The 27321-nt window shown below is 33.7% G+C and overlaps 1 protein-coding gene across 2 annotated transcripts in view; it reads right to left on the bottom strand.

Annotated features, from left to right (window-relative positions):
• LOC114336054 (dedicator of cytokinesis protein 3) overlaps positions 1–27321 on the bottom strand; it is a 403673-nt gene that overhangs the window by 126621 nt on the left and 249731 nt on the right. For both annotated transcript variants that reach the window (XM_050659323.1, XM_050659324.1), the window contains exons 5-6: positions 18533–18760; positions 5482–5697 (exon numbers count right to left, since the gene is read on the bottom strand). In XM_050659323.1, coding sequence (XP_050515280.1) covers positions 5482–5697; positions 18533–18760 — 444 coding nt within the window. The remainder of the gene's footprint in view (positions 1–5481; positions 5698–18532; positions 18761–27321) is intronic.

Genomic DNA, 27321 nt, shown 5'->3' with positions numbered 1-27321 from the left:
ATTTAAAAATATTTTAGTAATATTTTAATATTTTTAAATATTATTAATATTGCTATTAGGATTGAAAACTACTTCATCTTTCAATTGACAGATGACGCTAGTCACCTAGTCCATTCACGTCAGTTGCGGTGTGGGGGATAAACTCTCGGTGTTGGTCACTTAGAGTATGGAGCAGCAGGCCTACGTTCTCTCCGATGAGACTCCAACAAGAGTCGAAAATCGTCGATTCAGAGTGCTGGATTGCGCTCCGTATTCTAAGTGAAAAATAAGATTGTTTTGCCTTCGCATTGCAACTGAATAAAAATGGAATTTTTATTTTATTTTTAGATCTGAATAGTTCGGCAGATAACAATCCGAACAATTTCCGCAAGTTTTGAAGACACAAGTGTCTCCTCCTCCTTGGATCCTTTCTGCTGTCTATTTGGATAATTAAGGTGCCTATCGAGCAGTTTTTATAAAGTCTTTAGTACAAATGACATCAGACTTACCGGTGTCAGGGACTACGCTTTTCCTTTCTGCTTTTGCCAACTTTGCGTATAACTTACAGTTAAATGTAACTACATTAAGATGCATATGATTTGCAGTGACGAAACTATTTATAAAAATATTAAATCACCTATAAAAAAGCCTGAAATGACCTTTTTTAATTGGTTTTGTTTGATATTAGTCAAAAAAATAGTAACATCGGTATTTGATTGAAAATAATTTTATTAACTATTAAAATTTAACGATTGAGATAAATAATAAATAAAATTTTTATTCAGTGACACTAAAGCTAATATTAATTTTTAATTACTAAGGTTACACAAACACAACAACATACAGTTCTTCTAACGGATTTAAATTATTCACGAATTTCTTTTTTTAGAAATCACAAGTCCAAATCGCAAGTTAAACAAGGATAAGCGATACGGCATGTCTTTGATACATTATGTACTAAGAATTTTGACGTTTATCATTTTCAGCGACATTGGCGCAATTTGTTCATTACGCATTCAACTTTTAGTCATTGTAAATTTCATTGTGATTTTTATTTTCAAACATAATTGTTAGAACGACTAACTATATTGCTTTATTATTTGATTACCTCCGGTAATTAATTATTTTTAAGCTAATGAGGCACGTAACATTTTCTAACCTACAAATTGTCATTGTCATCATCTAATCTCAAATTTTAGTTCTGTCGAACGGAAACATGTTTGTTTATTTTCGAGATTACTTTTTGACTTCTTGTATTTTTTTTAAATTTATTTATTAGCGTTTATATTTATCTTTACGTTAGTAATAGTCGGAATGATGTTCAAGCTGTATAATGTTGAGTCCATCCATCTCATTTTGATTTTGAACTCTATCATATATTATATTGAATAGGGAATTGCACATTTTTTTTATTACATAGAATAATGTTCAGTTTTGTATAAAAATGAGATTTCCAAAATTTCACGCTTCAAAAACTCATAATAACTTAGAAGTACAAATTTAAAGTCTTTTTTATCTTAAAATAGTTCAAACGACCCGTGACGTCACAGAGTTTAACTATGTGGTTCAGTTTATGGTTATATTTACGTATATTCTTCTTCTTCTTCTTTAGTTTATTGGCCTCCACCTACTTGGGTATTTAGCCAGATCGTCGTCGGGGAATAAAGGAAAAACATTTATATTCTAATGACATTTATCGTATGTCATTGTAATAAAATATACCAGTTTGTTGCGATTGCAGTTTGATACAGTTTTTGAAGGAAAGGAAAGAAGGTTTACTATTGAAAATAAAACCATTTTGTAAAAGTACAAATTTTCTATGAATAGGTGCACTATTAATACAAATTTCTTTTTCTTGGAGGTGTCACCACGAAAATGGGCCAATAAGTTTTTCAATTAAAAATCTTTTAAAAGTATTTTATTTTACAAATATTTTTATTAGGTTGAAAAACTACCTTCACTTCAGTTGCAATAAGGGACTAGTATGTCGAAAAATTTTTACCTGGACTAGAGAAAGCAGCCTATGCATTCTCTGAAGAGCCTCTAACAAGAGGTGAAATCGTCAATGAGAGTGCTTGCTGCACTCTATAGTTGGAATTTTCCGATGGAACTTTACCCAGCTGCAGACGGGGGCTGTGAATTGCATAGTGTAGAATTCCTTCCCTTTTGTCTTCACTGCAGCATCCATCTGGCTTACATATTGTAGAAGCCTTGGAGGTGTCACCAGGAAAATGGGCCAATAAGTTTTTCAATTAAAAATCTTTTAAAAATATTATATTTTACAAATATTTTTATTAGGTTGAAAAACTTATTTCTATGAATAGTTCAAACGATCAAAAACATTTGTAACGTCACAAAACTGTATTTTCTACTGACGTTTATAATGTCTAATTTAAAATTATATATACAATTGGTGTAGAATGTAAACATACAACCCCGTGACGTCACGGCGCGTTTTGGGGTGGCTGATATAAGTTGAATTTTTAGTCGTCTTTAAGGGCCAAACGAAAGACAAACAAAACTTTTTTATTTTTGATAGAGTTTCTAAATTATGTTCTGTTGTGATTTATACCATTTTTTTCGAATTTAAAATTTTATGTAAGTTCCCTATTGATAATTCCCTCTTTTTGATGTTATGTTATGGTTTCAGTGGAAATTTGAATATCTGTTTGTGTCATCACACACTTTCAGCATTGAATGATAACTTAAGTATATTTATCAATCAACGCTTTTAGTTGATTCCTCGAAACCCTCGAAACTCCAGAAGATAACTTTCCCTAGCAGTGACACTGTGCACTAGATGCTCAGGCGGTCAATTCTGATAGCGTATTCGTAGTCAGCAACTCCAAAAACCTCCAAGTAGTCTGTTTACATCAATTTAGTGCCGATAATCCTCGAACCTCCAGGTGACGTTAACAGTGATCCTGGGCACCAGGTGCTTTGGGGGTCGGTTCTGGTGGCTTAGTCGTTTTCAAAGGCCCCAGAAACCCTCGAGTAACAAAAGTTGGCCCTTAATCTTAATATGTTTATTCTGACATGTCTATGCACTTTTAGATGAATTTTATGCAATTTAAAATGCAATTATGCATTTTTTATCCATTTTTCTATTGTAGACTTCTTTCCTAACTTCATCGTGAACACAATGCAAGTGAGTTTTAAGTCGATAGGTGCTGTATTTAAAAATCGATTTATTCCGGTGTTTGTCTAACACCTGAATGCCCTGGTCTAGATGAATAGTCGAAGTAAATGCCAATTATTAGATGTCTATTATTTATATTAGCTTTATATTATTGTTTAAGTTTGTACTTGACAACAAATGGAAAACCAACGAGTGACAAGTAATTGTACTAATCGTTATTTCAAGTAAAGAATAGAACGTTACGCTTACGGAGATCAGTATTGCCAAAACTCTCGCGTACGGGTGGATATTTGGCTGCCGATATACGATTCATTCTAGTCAGTACGGCGTGGCATCGGCGCGCTGCTATCGCTCATAAGAAATACATGGGGCTTCCTCCGCAATATTCTATTCTAAACGTGAAACGCTCATTAGTAACCCACTCACACGACATGGCAAGTATTGGGACCGTGCAAGTTCGGAAAAGCGACACCTGGTTTCATAGCTCGGCAACACTTTTCGCACTTTTAATTATATTGGCCAATTATATTGATCTGGTTGCTGGATAATTGTCAATGCCATAGTCCAAAACAAATTATAAGAAGAAAAATTAATATAAGGTTATGTTATTAAAAGGTAAACAATTGTATGTAGTAAATAAAATTAATTATTAAAATGCAGTACTAAAGTACATAAAATGCAGTACAGTAAATTATTAAATGCAGTAATTTACTTTTATACACTCACCGGCACAAAAAACGAGCACCCCAAAAAATGGGTCATTTTTAATGTCTTGTATTTCCTAAACCTGATGTCCGATTTAAGTAATTTTTTAATGTGTTATAGCCTTATTCTTTAACAATATCGCTGTAATAATATTGTTGCTAGACAGGTACATTGTCATTGTATACAGGGTGTACGAATCAAACTGTGTTTTTTCCCAAATTTTGGAACGCCCTGTGGAATGTTGTAGCTTTTATAAAATACTAAAATTAAAACCCAACTATAGCCTCAGGTTTTCTTAACATTCTGTTTTTTTATTCATTCGCTTATGTTGGATAATGAAAAGGTTAGGCACTTTAACAACTACCCCTGTTTTTCGTCAATACAGGGTGTTTTTAAATAAGTACGGCAAACTTTAAGGGGTAATTCTGCATGATAAAAGAATGACAGTTTGCTTTATAAACGTATGCCCGCAAATGCTTCGTTTCCGAGATAGGGGGTGTTGAAATTGTTCGTACAAACTGACGATTTATTTATTGCTCTAAAACGGTTTGTGACATGCAAATGAAATTTGGTAGATTTTAAGAGGTAGTTATTGCGCATTTTTGGCATACAATTAAGAATTTTATATTCACCATTGGAGTGCATACGGGATATATCTAAAATGTTTATACCCGTATGCACGCCAATGGTGAATATAAAATTCTTAATTGTATGCCAAATAATGCGCAATAACTATTTCTTAAAATTTACCAAATTTCATTTGCATATCACAAACCGTTTTAAAACAATAAATAAATCGTCCGTTTGTAAGAACAATTTCAACACCCCCTATCTCGGAAACGAAGCATTTGCAGGCATACGTTTATAAAGCAAACTGTCATTATTTTATCATGCAGAATTACTCCTTAAAGTTTGCCGTACTTATTTAAAAACACCCTGTATTGACGAAAAACAGGGGTAGTTATTAAAGTGCCTAACTTTTTTATTATCCAACATAAGCGAATGAATAAAAAAAACAGAATGTTAAGAAAACCTGTGGCTATAGTTGGGTTTTAATTTCAGTATTTTATAAAAGCTAGAATATTCCACAGGGTGTTCCAAATTTTGAGAAAAAACAGTTTAATTCGTACACCCTGTATACAATGACAATGTACCTGTCTAGCAACAATATTATTACAGCGATATTGTTAAAGAATAAGGCATATTAAAAAAATTACTTAAATCGGACATCAGGTTTAGGAAATACAAGACATTAAAAACGACCCATTTTTTGGGCTGCCCGTTTTTTGTGCCAGTGAATGTATAATAATTGCATATCATATCAATATTGTGGAGCAACATATAATTTTTCTTCGTCAATGACAGTAGGTATGAAATATACGTCAATTTGATAATTTCAATTGACAATGATTTATTTACGAAAGTTGCAAGATTTCTCCGCCGTTCGCGCACGATCGTTTCTCGTATCCCCTCCAAGTATACTTGCGAATACGCAGGTAAAGATTATTCGCCAAGTACACGAGTCGTTTGAGTCCGGCTTAAGAAACAAAAGAAATATCAAGTACCGAATTGGATATAGTACTAAAGCCAACGTGTATGTATTTCTAAGTTTCTAACACTAGTACATCGTTAACATAATCTTTAACTATATTAGGTACCTTCATATTAAATTCCTTTTCTTCAGTATCACTTTCTTTACTAGTTAAAGAATCTCCTAAGTTTTGCACAGCTACCCCATGCGGCCTTTTAAATATCTGCTGTTGAGCTGCCAGTTTATCAGTCTTTTTCGAACTATCAGAATATAACATTCTTCCTATCCTCATTATATGAGCAACTATATAAATATCTTTGTTTAATTCTGCACTGCCCAAATCCTAAAACAGAAAACGAATTATTATATTATACATATTTCTTTTCCAGTTTTATAAATAAATTAAGGTACCTAATTAATTTATATTGGCTTTTAAGGAAAATAATCAAATCATTAATTTAACTTTTAAAACTGTTTCAAAATTTTGATAATACATAATTTTTTTTTGGAAAAATCTTTCACAATGCCTTTGAAAATATTGAAGAAGGAATAAAAATCAACGGAGAATACGTAAACGACTTTTGAATGTCATAACTAGGGAACAAACAGAGAGAACCCCTACAAAGATTCCAGTATCTTGGTAGCTGGATTGGCTGGATAACAAACGATCTTGACCACGAGGTCGAAATACGTGCTCGTATAGAGTATACTAATACTAGGTCCGCTTTTCAAAGAATAAAAAAGTCCTATTTCCTCTACCTTATAATTTGATATCCGATACCGATTTGTAAAAACATTAATTTATTCCATATTGCCATTGTCTATATAAACATACGTGCATAGAAATCGGCCCACTTAAAAATTTGGTCATTTTTGACGTCTCATATTTCCTAAACCTGTTGGCCGATTTAAGTGATTTTTTGAACATGTTATAGCCTGATTCTTGAGCAATACCACTGTAATAATATTGTTGCTAAACAGGTAAATTTTCATTGTACACCGGGTGTACCAATCAAACTGTGTTTTTTTCTCAAAGTCCGCATCACCCTGTGGAATATTCTAGCATTTATAAAATACTGAAATTAAAACCCAACTATGGCCTCAGGTTTCCTTAACATTCTGTTGTTTGATTCATTCGTTTATGTTGGATAATAAAAACTTGGGTACTTTAACAACTAGACATGTTTTTCATCAATATCATCAATATCAACGGTGTTTCTAAATAAGTACGACAAACTTTAAGGGGTAATTATGCATGAAAAAATAATGACAGTTAGCTTTATAAACGAATGTCCACAAATGTTTCGTTTCCGAGATACGGGATGTTGAATGTTTTCTTACAAACTGACGATTTATTTATTGCTTTAAAACCAGTTAAGATATGCACATAAAATTTGGTAGGTTTTAAGAGATGGTTATTGCGCATGTTTTGACATGCAACTAAGAATTTTATATTCACCATTGGCGTGCATACGGGTAATATGACCGGGTAATATGACCCGTATGCAGGCCAATGGTGAATATTAAATTATTAGTTGTATGTCAAAAAATGTGCAAGAACTACGCCTTAAAACCCACCAAATTTCATTGGCATATCTCAACCGGTTTTAAAGCAATAAATAAATCGTCAGTTTGCAAGAAAACATTCAACATCCCGTATCTCGGAAACGAAACATTTGTGGACATTCGTTTATAAAGCCAACTGTCATTATTTTTTCATGCAGAATTAAAATTAAAGTTTGTCGCACTTATTTAGAAACACCGTTGATATTGATGATATTGATGAAGAACATGTCTAGTTGTTAAAGTACCTAAGTTTTTTATTATCGAACATAAACGAATGAATCAAACAACAGAATGTTAAGAAAAACCTGAGGCTATAGTTAGGTTTTAATTTCAGTATTTTACAAATGCTAGAATATTCTACAGGGTGATGCGAACTTTGAGAAGAAAACACAGTTTGATTGGTACACCCGGTATACAATGAAAATTTACCTGTTTAGCAACAATATTATTACACTGGTATTATTAAAGAATCGTGCTATAACATGTTCAAAATATCGCTTAAATCGGCCAACAGGTTTAGGAAATATGAGACATCAAAAATGATAAAATTTTTAAGTGGGCCGATTTCTATGCACGTAGGTTTAATAATAGTTGGTCAGCCCAATAGATAAATTCGTTTGATTCTAATAACTGAAATATTCACGAGATGTCACCACCATTTCTGTCAGGGTCGCAATGTCACGCGTAACTAAGATACATCCAAAGTGCATAGACACCAAATTGGATACGATCCTATTCATAACACCCCAACTCGCATACATATTAAGAAAAATAAATACATATAGTTATGGAAGAATATATTTAGAAAATAGTTGCGTTCGCGGGTACAGTGGACAAATTGTCGCCGACAATTTCTAACCTCACTTAATATAAAAAATACCGTTAATAGATAAATATACAAGGTATATTTACTTTTAATTAATATTAATAACTAATTATTAAATTATACTAGGAAAATATACCTTGTGTATATATCTATTAACGATATTATTTATATTATTTTAAAGTGCGCATGCGTTTTGCTGCTAATTTGTCGCCGACTAGTCGCCGACAGGCACCCGCGAACGCACTTAACCTTTAACTACACGCGCTGGCGTATTTTGTACGCCAGATATAAGAATTCTACTGCAAATATATTTAAAAATTTAATTTTTGGCCTTGTTTATCTTTCTAACCTATCACTAGAATGTGCTTTACAATTTGGTTTTAGTTTCGTTATAATCGGCGTTCTGGGAAGATAATAACTTACAGTTTATTATTTGTTGTTTCCCGTGGTGGACAATATACGCCGATAAGTAGTAATATTATTTCAATTGATTTTAGTCATTATGACACAAAATATATTTTCCTTTATAAACAATATTTTTTCTCCTGTAAAAAATCACATTTCAAACAAATTTTTATTGAACCCAGTTATTCCATGATTCCAGTTATAAATCCCAATTGGCTTACTGAGAAGGAACTCCAAGTATTCAATGATGCCGAATAAGGTTTATAACAAACAGCTAAGTGTATTTTTAAAAAAAAAACAAATTCGCTGTTTTTAAGTGTATTTTCTTGTGACGTATAAAGTACGCCACGCGTGTAGTTATGGTATAACTTGATGAGCGGGTAGTTAAAGGTTAATGACTTCATGTAGTGGCAAGTTTGTAAACGTTTACCGGAAATTTGACATAAATGTCAAAGTGATTAATTTAAAATTAAAATAAAAACATTAATTATAAAAAATATTAGTTGGTCAAAGCTGTGATATTATGATATTATGATATTATGATAAAAATCATATTTTTATCTTAAATATACTTACGTTTTAAATACTGAATTTAAGTTTTTTTAATGTTCCGTAATATGTAATTATAAATTAATGTATTAATCTTGACGCCATCTACACGATAATTGTGAAAGTATCCGAAGTAAGAAATTCATATTTTATCAATAGAACGTCAAAATGATTAGCAAAATCTTAAAAAAATCGATTACAATTTAATTACTTTTTTGCGTTGTAAATATTAAGCGATAACAATTAAATAATAAATTTAAAAATTACCGGTGAAAGTTGAATTAGTAATCCACCAGGAGCGACACCAGCGAAGCTCAGAGCGTATAGGGAATATATATTGAGATAATTATGGCAACTTTGCTCTCTCGACGACAATTATGGTGGTTAGCATTAAGGAGCATTAATTGACAATTCATTTCGGCTGGCACAAATAAACGTCAAAACATGACAATGTATTAGCTAAATATTTTTGGCCTAAGGGAATGGAAAACTGTGTCTGTTTAATTTTGAAATTAGTTTTTGAATAAAAAAGATATTAAAAATTAAAGTAAAACTATTTACCTAAGTATTAATCTCACTATTCATAATCATTGTTTTTGATTTATTTATGAACAGCCTTGCCGCCAAATTCACTCATTATATTCGTTATAACAGCTCTACTGCACCAGAAACTCGTACTCGGATAGAAGCTTCAACTAACACAGGTTAACGCAGTTGCCACAATGATCTCAATGTTTATTTTCTATGTCCAACTGAACGATTTACGTACTGTATAATATCTAGCATTACATCATTAATTCAACTTCTAAATAAAATATTCTTCCACATATTTATTTTTCTTAATATGTATGCGAGTCAAGGCCTATTTTACCACTAGGCCCGTGAGGCACCTGCCTCGGGCCCGTATTTTAATGGGGCCCGGAAAGATAACAAAAAAAAAAACATTTTTATTACAATAACAAAATAAATTTTCAAAATTCTTTGATTTTACGAACAGGAAATTATAAATGATAACAATAAGAGTTATAATTAAACAATGTTTAATAATTGTTTTAGCTGTTTCGCCTGTCAAAATGCTCAATGTGTTTTAAATGTATTCATTTTTTCGAATCATGAGAAAACTAATGAGTATTTTTGAAAAATTTTATCGCAGAATGAAACACTACATTGTGACCGAGGGTAGAAATCTCTTAGAATAAACAAAAAGTTTTTTGAATGAGATATTTAAAATTAAAAATCACTAAATCACACTAAATTTTCTCTTTTTTTTTTCACCCCAGTAACAACTTATTAAAACAAACATGAAAGTTTCCAGGGACTTTCTACCCTCCGTAATATTTCATTCTGCGTTTAAATTTTTCAAAAATATTCATTAGTTTTCTCAGGATTCGACAAAAATTAATACATTTAAAACACACTGAACATTTTGACAGGCGACATTTTGCGCCTATGCCCTTAAATATAAATTTTATTTTTCGTTAATAAAAATTAAAATTTCTGGTGCAACTATTTTTCTATTAATTAATTAAATTTATTTAAAAACATTATTATTATTAAATTATATTTAGGGGCCCGAAAGGTGTGTAGTGCCTCGGGCCTGATTTGAAATAAAATAGGCTCTGATGCGAGTTGGTGTGTTATGAATAGGATCGTATCCACCTTGGTGTCTATGCATTTTGTATTTATCCTAGTTACGCCTGACGTTGCGACCCCGAGAGAAATGGTGGTGACATCGGGTGACTGTCTCAATTAGAATCAAACAAATCTATTGGGTTAGGTTGACCAACTATTACTATATAAACAATGATATTGTTATACGGAGTCGAAACATGGACTCTCGGAATTACAAGTAGGTATCAGGCGTATAGAAGCCTTTGAGATGTGGGTTTTTCGAAGAATGCTGAAGATCTCTTGGACATAGCACGTGACCAACGACGAGGTTCTGAGAGAGAACTCCTAAATATTGTAAAAAACGAGTTATCTAGCACATATCTATAGAGGAGAAAGATTCAACTTTTTACGACTCATAATAGAAGGGAAAATGGAAGGAACAAGAGGTCCAGGAAGAAGAAAATGCTCCAGGCTGAAGAACGTAAGAGACTGGACAGGCATGGACACACATTCGATACTAAGAATAGTTCAAAATAGAGCGCAATTTGCTGTACTTTTAGCCAACCTTCAGTAATGGAGAAGGCACCTTAAGAAGAAGAAAATGCAATGCTGATTTATTATACATATTAAAATTAATTTATTTTTTAAGTTACTAAGGCAATAAAAGCTAAATTAAGCCCATCTCCCGGAGGCATCTAAACATTCCGTATATGTATTTGGACCATAGGAGTTTTCTATTGGTTCGTTGCAGCACCGGTCATATTTTAACCAATAGGCAGCGAGGTTCCAGATGCATATACGGAATGTTAGTCGGTCCCAAATTCATATACGGAATGTTAAATACCGTACACCGAAAAAGATAAGTTTTTTTGAGAGTCTTTTAAAAGGAGATTGATTTTAAAATACTTGTTACTGTATTATTAAATAAAAATAAAACAATTATAGTATTTCGAATGTTATTTGGTGCGAAATTCATATGCGGAATGTTAATTATTCGTAGACCAAAATAAATATATAAACCAGAATAAATAATATTTAAAACACAACCGCAAACGTTATAACCAAGTTAACATTTATTTTCGTCTGATAGCACACAGCCCTAAACTTCAACAGAATTGAATTGAATAGCACTGAAACAGATCTAAACATACTTAACAACACGTGCAAGTCATTAAAAATTCTGAGAAAGCGAAACCTTAGTCAAATAAAGAAATATGTCTCTCAAATCTATACCATCCCATTTATGATTTTCGCACCAAATAGGTACCTAATCATTGTTTTATTTTTCTTTAATAATACATCAATAAAATAGGTATTCTAAAATCAGTCTCCTTTAACTGATTAATAAAAAGTCCCATTTTTGGTCTACGAATAATTAACATTCCGCATATGAATTTCGCACCAAATAACATTCGAAATACTATAATTGTTTTATTTTTATTTAATAATACTGTAACAAGTATTTTAAAATCAATCTCCTTTTAAAAGACTCTAAAAAAACTTATCTTTTTCGGTGTACGGTATTTAACATTCCGTATATGAATTTGAGACCGACTAACATTCCGTATATGCATCTGGAACCTCGCCGCCTATTGGTTAAAATATGACCGCGTGCTGCAACGAACCAATAGAAAACTCCTATGGTCCAAATACATATACGGAATGTTTAGATGCCTCCCGGAGTACAGAGTCACCTGTATCTCTCACGTGGGTTTACTTCAGTAGATCGGAGGGAATAGATGGCGAAGTTCAGGTTGGAGCCAAGTTCTGTGGGGTATAACACTGGACCTTAAGTATAATATAGATTCACAGCAGCGTCTGATCCAGAGTGGCCGCTACAAACAGCGCCGGTACTCCATGTTAGGAACTGGGAATGCTGGTGCTGGGCCGGTGCACATCCTGACCGGAGAAAGAGTCCGAATGTACCAAAGGAGCAAGGAGGCAATAGATTCAGGACCACAAGAAAGGACGAGAAGTCTACAGATGTGGCAGAGGGAATGGACAGCCGAAGTCGAGAAGGCAGCCTGGACGAGATCCCTGATTCCGGATGTGGTGAGATGGTACGATTGCCGGCATCGGCGCGTCAACTATTACTTCACACAATTCTTGACGGGACATGGATCGTTTAGGAAATTTACCTATCGTATAGGGAAGACGGGGGGACGATCTATGTCCCGACTGTGGAGTGGTGGATGACGCGCAGCATGTTGTTGAGTGCCCTGCATATCACGCGGGGCGTACCGAGCTGCAGCTGGGTCTGGGACCCCCCTAGGCGAGCCTCATGAGCTAATCGATAAAGCTATCGATAGCAAGAGAGACTTCGACTTGATCATTGCTTTTGTCACCAAGACAATCAAGCACAAAGAGGAAAAAGAGAGGCGTCTGCAAGCGGGATGACCAATCGTCATTATTTATTTTTTTATTCATTTTTTTAACGTGTTTGTGTCATGCAAGGCAGTCAGCGGGGGAGGACCCTTTACATCCAATCTACGCTGACTGCCCTTATTTTATATTATTTATTATGTTTTATCGATCTATTTATTTATTTATCAATTTTATTTATATAACATTTTTTATTCTAATCTTATTTAACTGTGGTGCATGTCTCAAGAGGCATTCAGTAGGGGACTTTTACCTTCTACTCAGGCTGAGTGCCTCTTGTGTTTCTCGTTTTGTTTCTGTTTTGATTTATGTTTTCCTTGTTCTACCCGTGTCCGTTCTGGGGCAGCTGGCGGGGGAGGACCTTTTACATCCAACCTACGCCAACTGCCTCCTTGTTTTAAGTCTGAGATTTTTAATGAATGTGTGTATTGAATGAATGAATTGATGAAAGTAAGAATGTTTCGCGTTGCTCGTAATTACCAACTGGTTCTGTTTTGCTAGTTCCATCGTGAGGGGGGCATCCCGGTCGCCCCATCCGCGGGAGGGTTGCGCTGGACGGTCGCTTCACCGGCCGGTATGGTGTGAGGGTCTTGCGGGGGGGGGGGAGGCTAGGAGGCCGCCAAACTCATGGAATGCACCATGTTTTACTTATTGTTAAGTTTAAAAGAATACTATTTTATGTTTCAATTGTATTTTATTATTTTTATCTTCTTGTTACATTTTATTACATGTGGCTTCTTCTCGCTTCTTTGCGCACGCGAAGAGTGCCGGAGGGAAGTTAAGAGTAAGGTCGGCGGGTCAGATATGCACGCTAAGTGCGGTTCTAGACCGGTCGGCTGGAGAAAGAGGGGGTCAGGGAATCCGACAAACTTGGGACACCTTCCCAGAGGGTATTTTGAAGATTATCACCTCCCAAAAAAAAAGGAACTGGTAAATGCAACGTTGAGAAAGCAAGGGAAAACTACCCAACTAAAGTTTCCCCCGAAAATTCATACTGCCAATAGTGTTTTATTATGTCAGGAAACAAATGAAAAACGGCCCTCACCTCGGGCAAGTGTTGTCACCAGAAGGTACGTAAAATCCACCGACACTCCGTCTTGACGTAGCAAAATTAAAAAGTAGAAAATGAATGACAGTTAATATTTTCTTTTGTTTCAGAGGTAGACCATCATCCTCTTACGTATGTTTCACTATTTTGAGTTCTTTAGAGAGGCCTATGGTCTGCTCTGAACTAAAAAGAAAATAACTCATACAGAAGTAAAAAAGAATGTGTGTGTACTTTGTACGCACGTAAGAAGTTATACTTCTATTACATATTATGTGATTTGAACGAAATTGATATAATGTACTTTAAACAGTTTATTTATATGTTGTTTAAATATTAAACGAATTTTAATACTTACTACTTTCCAAAAATTTTTATTAAGACAATACCAAAAATTTTAAAAAATAAAAGAATAAAACGCACACAAACACATTGAAAAATGCCACAAAGAAAAAATGATTTCTGAACGATAATAATTGTTGGCAAAAATTTTAAATACGCATTTTCTGAAAAAAATTATATAACAAATATACTTACAATCATAAAATGCATAAAAAAATAAAAAAATAAAAACTTGCATCGGGATTCGAACCCGCGAATTTGGGGACGCTTTGATTCGTAATCGAAGCCTAGACTCACTCATCCAATTACACATTATTTGTCATGTGAAAAAATAGGGCAACTGAACGTTTTACTGTTTGACAGTTGTTCTGAATTTACCTAATCAAATTATGTAGTTTGATTTTTGTGGAAGAAAATATTAAAATATGACAAAGCAGTAAGAAAACAATATATTAGATGAAGATTGGTAGAACTTTTGTTGGTAATCAAATTAAGTATGTAAATCAAAGCATTACATACCTACTAGATAAATAAATCTACGCCAAAAAACCATAATTTAAAAATAAAAATCGGACCTAATTTCGGATTTCTCTCTAAAATCCCCATTCTTGAGAAAATAAATTTATTCCAACCTAATCCAAATGTATAATTACAATATGATTATAATAAAAACTACTTACCAAATTAGAATGAGATTTCCTTGTCCAAAAGTCCAAAAATATATATGAAAACTATTTAAAAAGGCAGTATAACTATTAACTAACTTTTGTTTGTTGTTTCTTTTCCCACAAATTTCAAAACGCAACAACCATAAATAATCAAACCACACATAGAGAAATAAAAACAACATTCTTTTTATTTCTCTATGAAACCACAGCTGTGCCACAGCCGCCATATTGAATAATTTTTGACATGTCATTTGAACATCCAATCAGAACAAAGTTATAATGCGCATGCGCCCGGATCGTAGGTTTTAACATATAAAAATTTACCCTCATATCGCGCGTAAAGAAGTATAACTTCAAAAACTTCAAATTGTATACTGGTATAAAATCGTTTATTAAAAACTATCTAAAATGTCATCCAAATGGATTGCAAAACGTTTTCGTTCTAATTCAGAACATCTTCAGTGCCTAGAATGAAGTATTTCCACGTTAAATTAAAGCAAAAAGGTTAAAATTGTGACTGTTAGAAAGAAAAAACATGTGGTAATACTTACATTCTGCTGAGTAGTTTGAAACTAGCATACTATTTAAAGTGGTAACCCCATAATATAATATATGGTTTACATATTATATTTTAATAAAATATGGTGACTACAAGTCGATGTTGTTAGATATATTTGAATACATGCTCAAAGGGCAATATGTTTCCCTGCTCGAAAATGCTAGGTACTTGCCAGTTCAATGGGCACAGACCAACTGATAAAATAGAAAATGGACATTCAATATGACAAGAGTGACGTGATATGACAAGATAAAGCCAATTTTTGGTTAAAAACTTCAAAAAGTGTAGTTTAATTTTGGGTTTTTAGTAATGGTTGTTAATAAATGTCTGAAAATGCAATTTAAATTATTTAAATATTAGAATCTATTGTAAAGGCATTAGGCAATCTATTGTAAAGGAATCTATACTTCATTCTATAGTCTAGGCGCCAGAGCGGTCACCGTGTCCTTTTCCATTCTGATGGACAAACTCAACGGTTTCTTATGGATTTTTGGATGCTGATTATGAATTTCGAGGGTGGATTTCGATCCGAGTGGTCAAAAAACTGTTATAAACAATTTAATTGTTTATAAATTGTTTATAAGGCTCTGACTCATAAACTAAAAGAGATAAAAAAGAATGTTTCAAATAAAATTTCTAACTTTCTAACTAAATTTTTCAAACTAAACTATTGTTCTACAAAAAATTGTACATTAATTTGTTTATAAGGGTTTCAAGTAAATTTGAGCTGTAAACATTTATACTTTAATTAACAATAATGATAGAAGAACTCAAAAGGAACATTTTGAGTATTTTAAAATGTTCGTTAGTTTATTTTTGGTCAAGATATCGATATTTTAATGGCGCGCTATGAGGCGCAAAATCGGCTCACAGTCAAGTATGTATGTAAGTATTTTTCGACGCTTTATCGATCGTAACTAGGCTTCTACACATGCAAATGAGCCAATATGTTGTGATATCCATATAAAAATGGATCGAGTTCTTTTACAGCATCATCATTGCATATAAAACGAGCATTTATGTTGTGGCGGCATATACACAATTAATGTGCCTTGATGATGTTGCAAAAGAACTAGATCCACTTTATATGGATATCATATAGATAATTAGACTCTGAAGCCCCAGAAAGTTTTAGTTTTACTGCCTACAAGAACAGACTTAGTACCATCATGTAACTGTAAAAATTGCTCTAAGAACTTATGCAGATGTAAAAAAGCTGAGATTCTTTGCATATCTCGATGCAGATGCATGAAAGATAATGTTTGTAAAAATAGTATTTATAAATAATATGAACTTACTTTTAGTTATATTTCTGAAATATTAGTTTTTAATGTTTTTTCTCATTTAGTACAAAAAATAGAAGACAAAGTAAATAGAATGAAAGGTGATACGAGGTACAGTATGATGATTTAATTATAAAAATTATATGATAAAATTTTATTATATTCTTCAAAAATGAAAAATGAAGATAACATATATATATATATATATATATATATATATATATATATATATATATATATATATATATATATATATATATATATACATAGTAATTATAATTTGCATCGAGAAGTTAGCGCGTGAACCTTTACGCGGTGAGCCAATCTCGCGCCTCAAAGCGCGCTATTAAAATATCGATATTTTGGCCAAAAATAAACATACGAACATTTTCTTAAGCTCAAAATGTCCTCTTTGAGTTTTTCTATCATTATTGTTAATTAAAGTATAAATTTTTATAGCCCAAATTTGCTTGAAACCCTTATAAACAAATTAATGTACAATTTTTGTAAGAAAATTTTAACTTCAAACGGATATAACTTTAAAACAAATAAAGACAAGTAAATTTAACAAACTTTGTTTGGAAGCATATTCATTAAACTTTAAAATTAGACCTTCTAACGCTCATTTGCATGCGTAGAAGACGAGTTACGATCGATAAAGCTTTGAAAAATACTTAATTTGCAATTTGCATTGTGCACTAATTTTACAATATCTTAAGTTCTAAACGTTTTTTTCTTCGTTTTTCATTAACGAACAAATTTTATTTAAAACATTATTTTTTATCTCTTTTAGTTTATGAGCCAGAGCCTTAATAACAATTTATAAACAATTAAATTATTTATAACAATTTTTTGACCATTCGGATCGAATTCCACCCTCAAAATTAGTCATCAGCAGCCAAAAATCCATAAGAAACCGTTGAGTTTGTCCATCAGAATTGAAAAGGACACGGTGACCTCTATTTGGCGCCTAGACTACTAGGCACTGAAGATGTTCTGAATTAGAACGAAAACTTTTGCAATCCATTTGGATGACATTTTAGACAGTTTTTAATAAACGATTTTATACCAGTATACAATTTGAAGTTTTTACTTCTGTATGAGTTTTTTAAACTATGGTATACAGCCAACTATTGGGATTTTCCCATTGATTTTAAAAAGAAAATAATTTACTTTTTGACGCTGTAGCGACAATAATTTACTTTATAAAATTTGCAAGGCAAAACAACGATAAATAAAAAGAAGATTAGGGGGAATCTAAGATTGCATTTTACAACCCGACTATTTATCTAGGTAAATTTCCATCGAATCTTGATTCCCTGTACTCAGATAGGAGTAAAACTACTATAAAATGAAAGACAGTTAATAGTTCATTTTGTTTTAGAGGTAGACAAGACCAAAGAGCAGACCAGAGCCTCTCTGAAGATCTCGAAAAGAGTGAAACGTACGTAGGATGATGATGGTCTACCTCTGAAACAAAATGAAATATTAACTGTCTTTCATTTTATTAGTTTTACTCCTATCTGAGTACAGGGAACCAAGATTCGATGGAATTTTACATAAATAAATAGACGGGTTGTGGAATGCAATCTTAGATTCCCCGCAGTCTCATTCTTATTTATCGTTCGTTTACCTTGCAAATTTTAGAAGAATTTGGGTTGTTACTAGAACTTCGTTCTAGTAGAAGATGGTAGAAATCTTTAGATTTTCGGATCTAAAGCTTCGCATTGTTTTAATTTAGTTCGCAGTAAAATTTCTACATAGAGATTTCGCACAGTACCTATAGCAGCCGGAAAACATGACAATACCATTTAAAACCACTATACACTAACGAAATTAAAAAAAAACATACGAAATGCAAGTGTCCGGTATTTTTTGACCAGGTATAAAAGTCAAATAACATATAATTAATATTTTAAGTAAGTTTAATTATAAAACTTACCGCAAAAATAGTGCAATTGCTGTGCAGTTTTTCAACATAGTTTGAAAAACCATCTTTGGAAATTTTGACTAGGAACCGTTCTGTAATATACTTTTGTTTAGAAGCATCGTACAACGAAAAATATATTTCTGTATCTTCACCAATGTGGTGACCAAAGTCTCTCATGCAAAAATACAAATGGTGCGTCAGAGTTTTCTTCTGTTCTTTTCTTTTGATTGTCCCTCGGGCCTGAAATCCAAATAAACTTTATAAATATATAAGCAGTAAATCAAAGATTAATCAACAAATACTAAAGTCTATTTGTTTGCACTGGCAGTTCATTACAATTGCAAATCTTCAAATAGAAGTTACCCTCAACGTCATCATAAACCATTGCCGTATGGATGTAGCTGAAACCAATAAGGTGATTTTTGAAAAATTAGTTATGCATTAATTTGTTTGATTACATAATATACTTAAAAAAAAGACACCAGCAAATTAAAAACTCTTAACACTAATAATAATGTACCGAACTTACAATTATAATGAAACGAGCGGTTAGTATTTATATACGACTTTATTTATTTATACAAGTTTACTTTACAAACTCTAGCTTATCACTAACTTCTATTTACAAAATTCGTCCGTTATCTAGACCAGCCGTTATTTCTAGAACAATCCACGCTCGTCATGCCCGTAGATGCACTAATGTTCTGCCAACTAGGTCTCTCACCTCGAAGCATCCAATCCAATACTCTCTTTATACATGGACCATCTTCTTGGGCGTCTTGTAACTGTTGAGGCTGCCATTGCTCATTAACTACGGTGGTTCGTCTCACAGGGCAAAGTTGTTCCTCTACTTTAAGCCGGTGATTACAGCTTTCACCGCATGGTCGTCTCGAGGGAGCATCTGTATTTGAACGAACTCTTCCAGTCCTCTTCACGCGTCTCTTCGTCCTCGTGTCACGAACCACTCTCCGTACCATTTCCTCCAAACGTTCATCTTTTCTCTTATCGCCTTTTTCCACGGTTAGTACTCGAGTGTTTCGTGAAGCTTGTCTAACTGCTTCGTGTTCCAAGGCAATAGCAAGTGCTTCATCTAAAACTTTCGGTCTTGCTAGTCGCAAAGCTTTCTCTAGTTCACTCTCTTTCAACCCATTGACGAAGGTATCTACCGCAATTTCTTCTAAAACGCTGTCTGGCACCTCCGGATAAGCTAACCACACCACACGAGCCACATCTGCTTCAAATTCTTGCAGATTCTCACTTGCTCGTTGACTTCTACTTCGAAGTTGTGCTTTGTATACTTGTTGTAGATGGGCATCTCCATAGCGTTTTTTAGACGACTGAACAAGGTCTGGTAACATTTTTCTTGGCCCTTAGGAATTGACTTTAATATATCTGCAGCATCATCTCGTAGAGCATCGTCAAGGAAACAGCCTTTTCTTGTTCGGTCCAATGATTGGCGGTCGCAATAGCTTCAAATTGTCTAAGGTATATGGACCAAGAAGACTTTCCATCAAATGGTGGTAGTTTAAATCTCATATGATGCGATGTTTCGTCTCTCGGTGTTTTATCTTTCACTACAGGATCTAACGCTACTGCATTAACTAGTGGTTGCATCTTCGTATTGGTTATTATGCTCTCTAATTCTTTGATCTTTTCTTCTAAATTCTCTAATTGTTTGATCTTCTCTTCTAACATTTCTTTATTGTCGTCTACACTTTTCTGTATCTTATCGAATGTTCTATAAACGTCTTTAAATTTCTCGTTGTTCTGTCTACAAACTTCTTCAAGTTTTTCGTTGTTCTGTTTACAAACTTCTTCAAGTTTCTCGTTGTTCTGTCTACAAACCTATTTAATTACTTGAGAAGTCTCGTCAAATTTTTTAGCAACGTTTTCGAATTTCTCGTCGCTTTTTCTAGAAGTTTCATCTATCGTTTGAGAAACAGTTTTTAATTTCGATAAGATTGCTTCTTCCGCTGACTGGAAGTGGAACGTCTCTGGGATATCTCCTGAGGACACCCTCGAGTCGTGTTTGCAGCGTTTTCTTGGTCCCACTGCTGTCTTCATCCCGTTCCTCTAACTGTTCCCGCACTGTTTTACGGAAAGGTCTTCTAGCAACATCTTTGGTCGGTACATACGTACTTTTCAAAATGTCTTTTAAAAGTTTTTCCGAATACCGAACAATTAACGCCCTCCGATTATTTGCCGACGAATAATGCACAAAAGTCCAAAAGTCTTTTCAAAATAAAAGTCACTAATTTATTCCACACCGTAACACCAACTGTACGGAACTTACAATTATAATGAAACGAGCTGTTCGTATTTATATACGACTTCATTTATGTATTTATACAAGTTTACTTTACAAACTCTAGCTTATCACTAACTTTTATTTACAAAATTCGTCCGTTATCTAGACCAATCCATATCCACCAATATATTTCTAGAACAATCCACGCTCATCTCTAGCCATTCGCTCGTCACTCCCACTTGCTTTGCCTCTTATCCAGAAACATCGGCATATCCGGAAACTTTTGGCCTAGGCCAAACTAGTTTGTCCTGAACGCGATAGGATAAACTAATTTGGCCTAGACCAAACTAGTTTGTCCTAAACGCGATAGGATAAACTAGTTTAGCCTAGGCCAAACTAGTTTATCCTGCTATTATTACGAACACTGCAGGATAAACTAGTACGGCCTAGACCAAACTAGTGTGTTCTAAACGCGATAGGATAAACTAGTGTAGCCTAGGCCAAACTAGTTTATCCTGCTATTATTACGAACACTGCAGGATAAACTAGTACGGCCTAGTATAAACATTATAATATAATTGATATAAGTCAAAATAAATGGATAAACTGAATAAAAGACTGTAATGGGATGTAAGACAATCAATTTTATTAAAACAATAATGATTAGGCATAAACTAATAGACAATTGAAAATAAAAATAACCATATAAAATATAAAGAATAGTCGCAATACTTAGAATTGCAACTGAATTCAACTGAATCTCTCGAATCTGTAACCATTAATGATATTTCAGAGCCTTGGTTTAGGACTTTCGACTTCATCTTTGCAGCAAGAAATAATAAATTAAATTCATGATGAAGATAACTTACAAAGGAAGATAATAGATAATAATTGTAATGTTAATCTAAGAGAAGACAGTGATGCTAACGTTGAAGAAGTTAACCAAAAAAGTATCTTTATCTGAAAATGACAATTAAAAATATAGAAGAAGTGTAACAGAAAACAGTGTGACACAGGCTAACAAAATGAAAGCAACTTCTGACAAGTCTAATCCGCCAGCCAACATTGGAGATAATTTGAATATAGGTACCTACATATTTCAGGTGTTACAAAAGGCAAAAGTGATCTCAGAAACATCATTGGAGTTATTCTTCAGACAATGACGAGGGATTTAACAAAGTTGGCACCAACCTTGGTGTCCTTCAGAAACTGTATTCTGGTTTTTATATATACTTACTTAACATATTCACGGATACAACTTCATATGCAGATAGTCATGCCCTTTTGTAAGTGTCTGCATATGCAGTCGTGTCCACGAATGTGTTAATAAGCTACGAAAAATTCAGTTGGATCAGGAAAGGGTTTTGTCAATTGCAACTTCAACAAAAACTGCTCCATAAACAGACGCAAGTGCAAGAAGGCAATCATCATCATCAACCCGTACGCGTCCACTGCTGGACATAGGTCTCCCTCAGCTCTTTCCATTCATCTCTATTTTGTGCGGCTTGCATCCAGTTACCGACAACATGTTTCAAATCATCGGCCCATCTGGTTAGTGGGCGTCCTCTGCTCCGTAGTGCTTCTTCTCGCGGCCTCCACTCGACAATACGTTTTGTCCATCGGTTGTCTGGCAATCTGGCGACGTGTCCTGCCCAATTCCACTTAAGCGACACGATTTTTTCGACAGCGTCTGTTGTTTTTGTTCTACGGCGTATTTCTTCGTTTGGGATTCGGTCTCTCAGGGAGACACCCAACATCTGGCGCTCCATAGCCCTCTGAGTTACGCGAATCTTGTTCACTACCTTTTTTGTTAGTGTTAATGTTTCGGCTCCATAAGTGAGTACAGGCAACACACATTGGTCAAAGATTTTCCTTTTGAGGCATATGGGCAAGTCCGATTTAAATACATAGTTAAGTTTACCAGTTAAGCTGCCCAGGCTAATCCTATGCGACGTGGGAGTTCGCACGTCTGGTTATCTCGTCCCAACCGAATTTCATGTCCTAAGTACTTATAAGATGCAGTCTGCTCAATATCCATTCCATCAACAACAATATTACGATTTAGCACCAGATTAGTCATTATTTGCGTCTTGTTGATATTAATCTTTAGTCCGACCTCTAAGGAAGCGTAATATAATTTGTTCAACATTATTATTGCATCATCCATACGATCGGCTATAAGGACAATGTCATCTGCGAATCTCAAATGACTGAGCTTCTCTCCATTTATATTGATACCATATTCGTTTAGATCTGCCTTCTTAAATGTGTGTTCTAAAAGGGTTGTGAACAGCTTTGGTGAGATGGTGTCTCCCTGCCGTACTCCTCGCTGTATACAGAATGTATTTGTTTGTTGTTCAGACAGTCTTACGCTAGCCGTTGCCGTTTGGTAGATATATTTGATCATGTTAATGTAGCGATGGTCTATTCGGCATTCTGTCAATGCTTTTAACATTTTCTGCTGGCTTATGGTATCAAATGCTTTCTCGTAGTCCACGAATATCAGTGCCAATGGTTTGTTGTATTCCGCAGACTTCTCTATTAGATTTTTTATTACCAGTAAGTGGTCGTTAGTGCTATATCCAGATCTAAATCCAGCTTGTTCTCTAGGTTGATAGAAGTCTAACTTAGCCTCCAGTCTTTTTTTGATAATTTTTGTGAAAAGTTTATATATGTGTGATAGCAAACTGATAGGACGGTAGTTTTTCAGATCTGTTATGTCACCCTTTTTGTGTAATAAAACAATGACTGCATTGTTCCATTGAGAAGGAGTTTTTCCTTGGTAAATGCATTGGGTGAAAAGTTTGGCCAAAGCCTGGATAATTTTATTTCCACCTTGTTTGATTGCTTCGATTACTATTCCGTCATCGCCAGGGGATTTATTATTTTTCATTTCAGAAGGCAATGATACTATGTTATTATGTTGAGGTATAATTGAGGTTTTTATAATATGATTGTTTGTACTATTGTGCTCTGTATTTTCTCTCTGTTATGAAATTGATCAGCATCCTATTAATTCGATTAATTAATTCTTTTAATTGCTACTCATGAAAACAAAACCAAAATTTAATAAAATTTTCCAATAAAAAATATTATCAGGGCTAATTGATATTAATGTATTACCTTTAGTTTGTAGCTTCTAGTATTTCTCGTTGCTTACTTTATCCAGGACAAAACAGGGAAAATAAATATACTCAAAATCATATAAATTGTATAACTATTATTTATTTATATACTATACCATAAATATAAGATTCAAAATGTATGCTTATTCTGTTGTAAAAATTTCTTATCTAATAAAAAAAACTTTAATTCTACTATCTCCTTTTTTTGACCAAAATTCATTCAAATGATTCGGTAGACTGTTCTTATTATTATATAAAAAAAAACAAAATTTAATTTTCACTTTTTAAATAGATTACTTATATCTTCTATGAATTTATGAATGCATAAATTATGCTGTAAAACTGTTAAGTTGACAAAAAACAAATATGGTATGTGATATAAAACAACTCTCTCTTTTCACAAATAATCTGACTAACCTTTTCTATCTTCTTTACTTCTTCTCATGGATTGTGTTGTCCTCGATTCTCCCACAACTGATGCTGCCACTGTCCTTCTCCTTAAAACTGTTTCACAAACAAAAACAGCACTCGCTCGAATTCTCTCCTCAATTAAATCTCCGACTCGATACAAACAATATCAATCTTTATAATTCCAAGATTTCTTCTCTCAGCTCGATATCTCGTGCAAGTTGATATAAACCGGCTACTCGTTCCAGAAAGAAACTAGAATCTATTCGGACACAAGGAGTTTGTACTTCTCGACTTGATCACGAATTCGTCTCAAACACGAATTTGCTTCCACGGCCACCAAATTAACCACTTTACACAAAAATACTACTTTCGAAACTGGACTGGTTGCTTCCGATCTTAATTACACAGTGAATTCTTTTTCAATCATCAATCCGAAAATCAACCACTCTATTCTCCCTCCATCGGTCTCCTCGCCAATCACAAACATTCTCCATAAATCATATCCCTACTTTTTTTCTTAAGAACAAATAGTATTGTATACAAATTTTTATGTCTTGTCAATTTCCAGGAGATATTATAATTAAATTTTACTTACATTCTAAAAAAACCCTCTATTCTAAACTGAACAAAATTGTTTACGATCCTTTCTTTCTAGGAAGCCATTTAGAAACATTGTCTATTGTCCATTCTAAAGCGGCACAATTAACTTTCTAAATCAACCGTATTCTAGTTCATTGTTTTGGAAATGTATTAATCCGTTCGTAAAAACTTAACCACTAAACTTTTACTATTCCACGAAACACTGCTTACGGCTAAATTATTTTATTTACAAATTTTGGTCATATACAGGGCGATGAAAATTTACGATCTCGTGGTCTTTGACACAAATTAATTCTCTAAATGTTTCCCATAAAAATTATTTAACAGTACATTATACCCAATTATTGTCCATTAGCTTAAACGACGAATCGTTATCGTTTTAATGAAAATAATTATCTTACATCCAATTACAGAGTATTTTATTTAGTTTATCTATTTATTTTGGCTTTGTAGGTATACTATAATGTTTATTAGTTTATCCTGCAGTGTCCGTATTAATGTCAGGATAAACTAGTTTGGTCTAGGCTAAACTAGTTTATCCTATCGCGTTTAGGACGAACTAGTTTGGCCTAGGCCAAACTAGTTAATCCTAACCTGGGTTTAACCGGTAACAGATCCACAGAGTGGCCGGCCACAGTCGCCCGTCTGTTATGGCGCTTAAGGTTTAAAACAGACGAACCACTCTGTAGCGCTACTCTGCGGATCCACAAAGTAGCTTCCGATGATAAGCAGTAAATTCTTATGTAAATTAAACGTGCCGTTCCACACGAGCGACAGTGGCTGGCCACGGTCGCTGATCCTCGCCATTGTAGCGTCCATTACAAAATCATTGGGCTACAAAATCGCCTGTTTCAGCCACTTTGTGGATCCGCAGAGTAAGGGCTGCAAAGTGGTTCGTCTGTTTTAAACCTGACTCGCTTGTTTATAAACAACCTTTAAAAACGGTTAATAATCTAATTACTATGTGCTTTAGTATGACATGTGTTAGTGAAATAACCTTTTACAGATTATTAAGTTAAAGAAAACAAGGAAACATTACTGAGCCAAAAAGACATGAAGAAAAACAACCAATGGAAATTTATGACTCTCATAGAAACGTCCTTTGGACAACATGAGTTCATTTGTTCTATTTAAGCAACGAGATTCCTACATTGGAAGCAACATTAAAGAAAATAAGAGATAATAATTTTATGGTAATTACTTAATCGGTTTTTGCTATGAAAATCAAAGAAAAAAGCCTATATTGAACGATACAGAAGAGATTGTTTGTTGGCGAACACAATATTTGAGAACGATAAAAAATTTAGATTAGAAGGAAGATGCATTTTCTATTTAGATAAATCTTGGTTAAAGGAAAATCATATCGTTTCAAAAGTAAGGGTAGATAAAAATATTAAAAAGTTTCTAGAAGGATATTCCACTGCTTTAAATGCTCCCGCAGGAAAGAGTCGAAGATTAATAATCATGCACATTGGTAGCGAACATGGTTTTGTGGAGAATGGTTTATTTGAGTTCGTTTCAAAATCCACTAAACATTACCATGAAGAAATGAAGCCCGACGTTTTTGAGGATTACTTTTCTCACGTATGGAGAACCAAATAATGACGTCGTTGTTTTCGATAACGTCAGCTGATCTCATGGAAAAAAGTAGATATTCTTGTTCTCATGATCATTTTTCAGTGCGTCACAGTTTTTCGATTTCTCTCTAATGCATTAAGTTAGATGAGACGGAAAAAGCGGTAGCTCCGTGATTTAACACAAAAATAATGCAGCATTACAATGGTTATATACATAAGATGTCTATTCCTAACCTACGTTTGATTCGTTGATATTTAGAATGCGCGTTTTTTCTAGCCAATCAAATACTCGTATTACGAACATTTGACGAAAACTTCGTCCATTTTGGCCATTTTTTAGAAGTGTCAAAGAGTCAAGTGACGGTTATTATTCAGGTCAGTATTTTGTGTACCTGTCATTTTGAAATTCGAATTCGACTTCCCTTGTGTTTCACAACGTTTTTGTGCATTATTTTGTGTTTTGGTTTAGATTTTAGTTCGTTAAAAGTTAGTCATTGGCGTGAGGAGACTAGAGACATTTGAGATGTACCGAAGAGTGCTAAAAATCTCATGAGTAGATAGAATAGCCAACGTGGAGGTAATGAGACTTACGCATAGGGAACGAGAAGAATTAACAAATAGAAAGAAGAATAAAACTGAGATATATGGGACATGTAATGAGAGGAGTAATACTCCAGGTCATTATACAAAAAAAAGATCCATAGTAAGGAGACGTAACTGAGACTGAGGAGTAATACTCCAGGTCATTATGCAAAAAAAAGATCCATAGTAAGGAGACGTAACTCATGGCTGAAGAACCTTAGGAACTGGTTTGGATGTAATAACAATGAATTATTTAGA

This window comes from Diabrotica virgifera, chromosome 8 (assembly GCF_917563875.1).
Source record: "Diabrotica virgifera virgifera chromosome 8, PGI_DIABVI_V3a".
Classification (NCBI taxonomy): Eukaryota; Metazoa; Arthropoda; class Insecta; order Coleoptera; family Chrysomelidae; genus Diabrotica; species Diabrotica virgifera.
The sequence above is the reverse complement of the archived record's forward strand: the minus strand, read 5'-3'. Positions and strand labels throughout refer to the sequence as shown.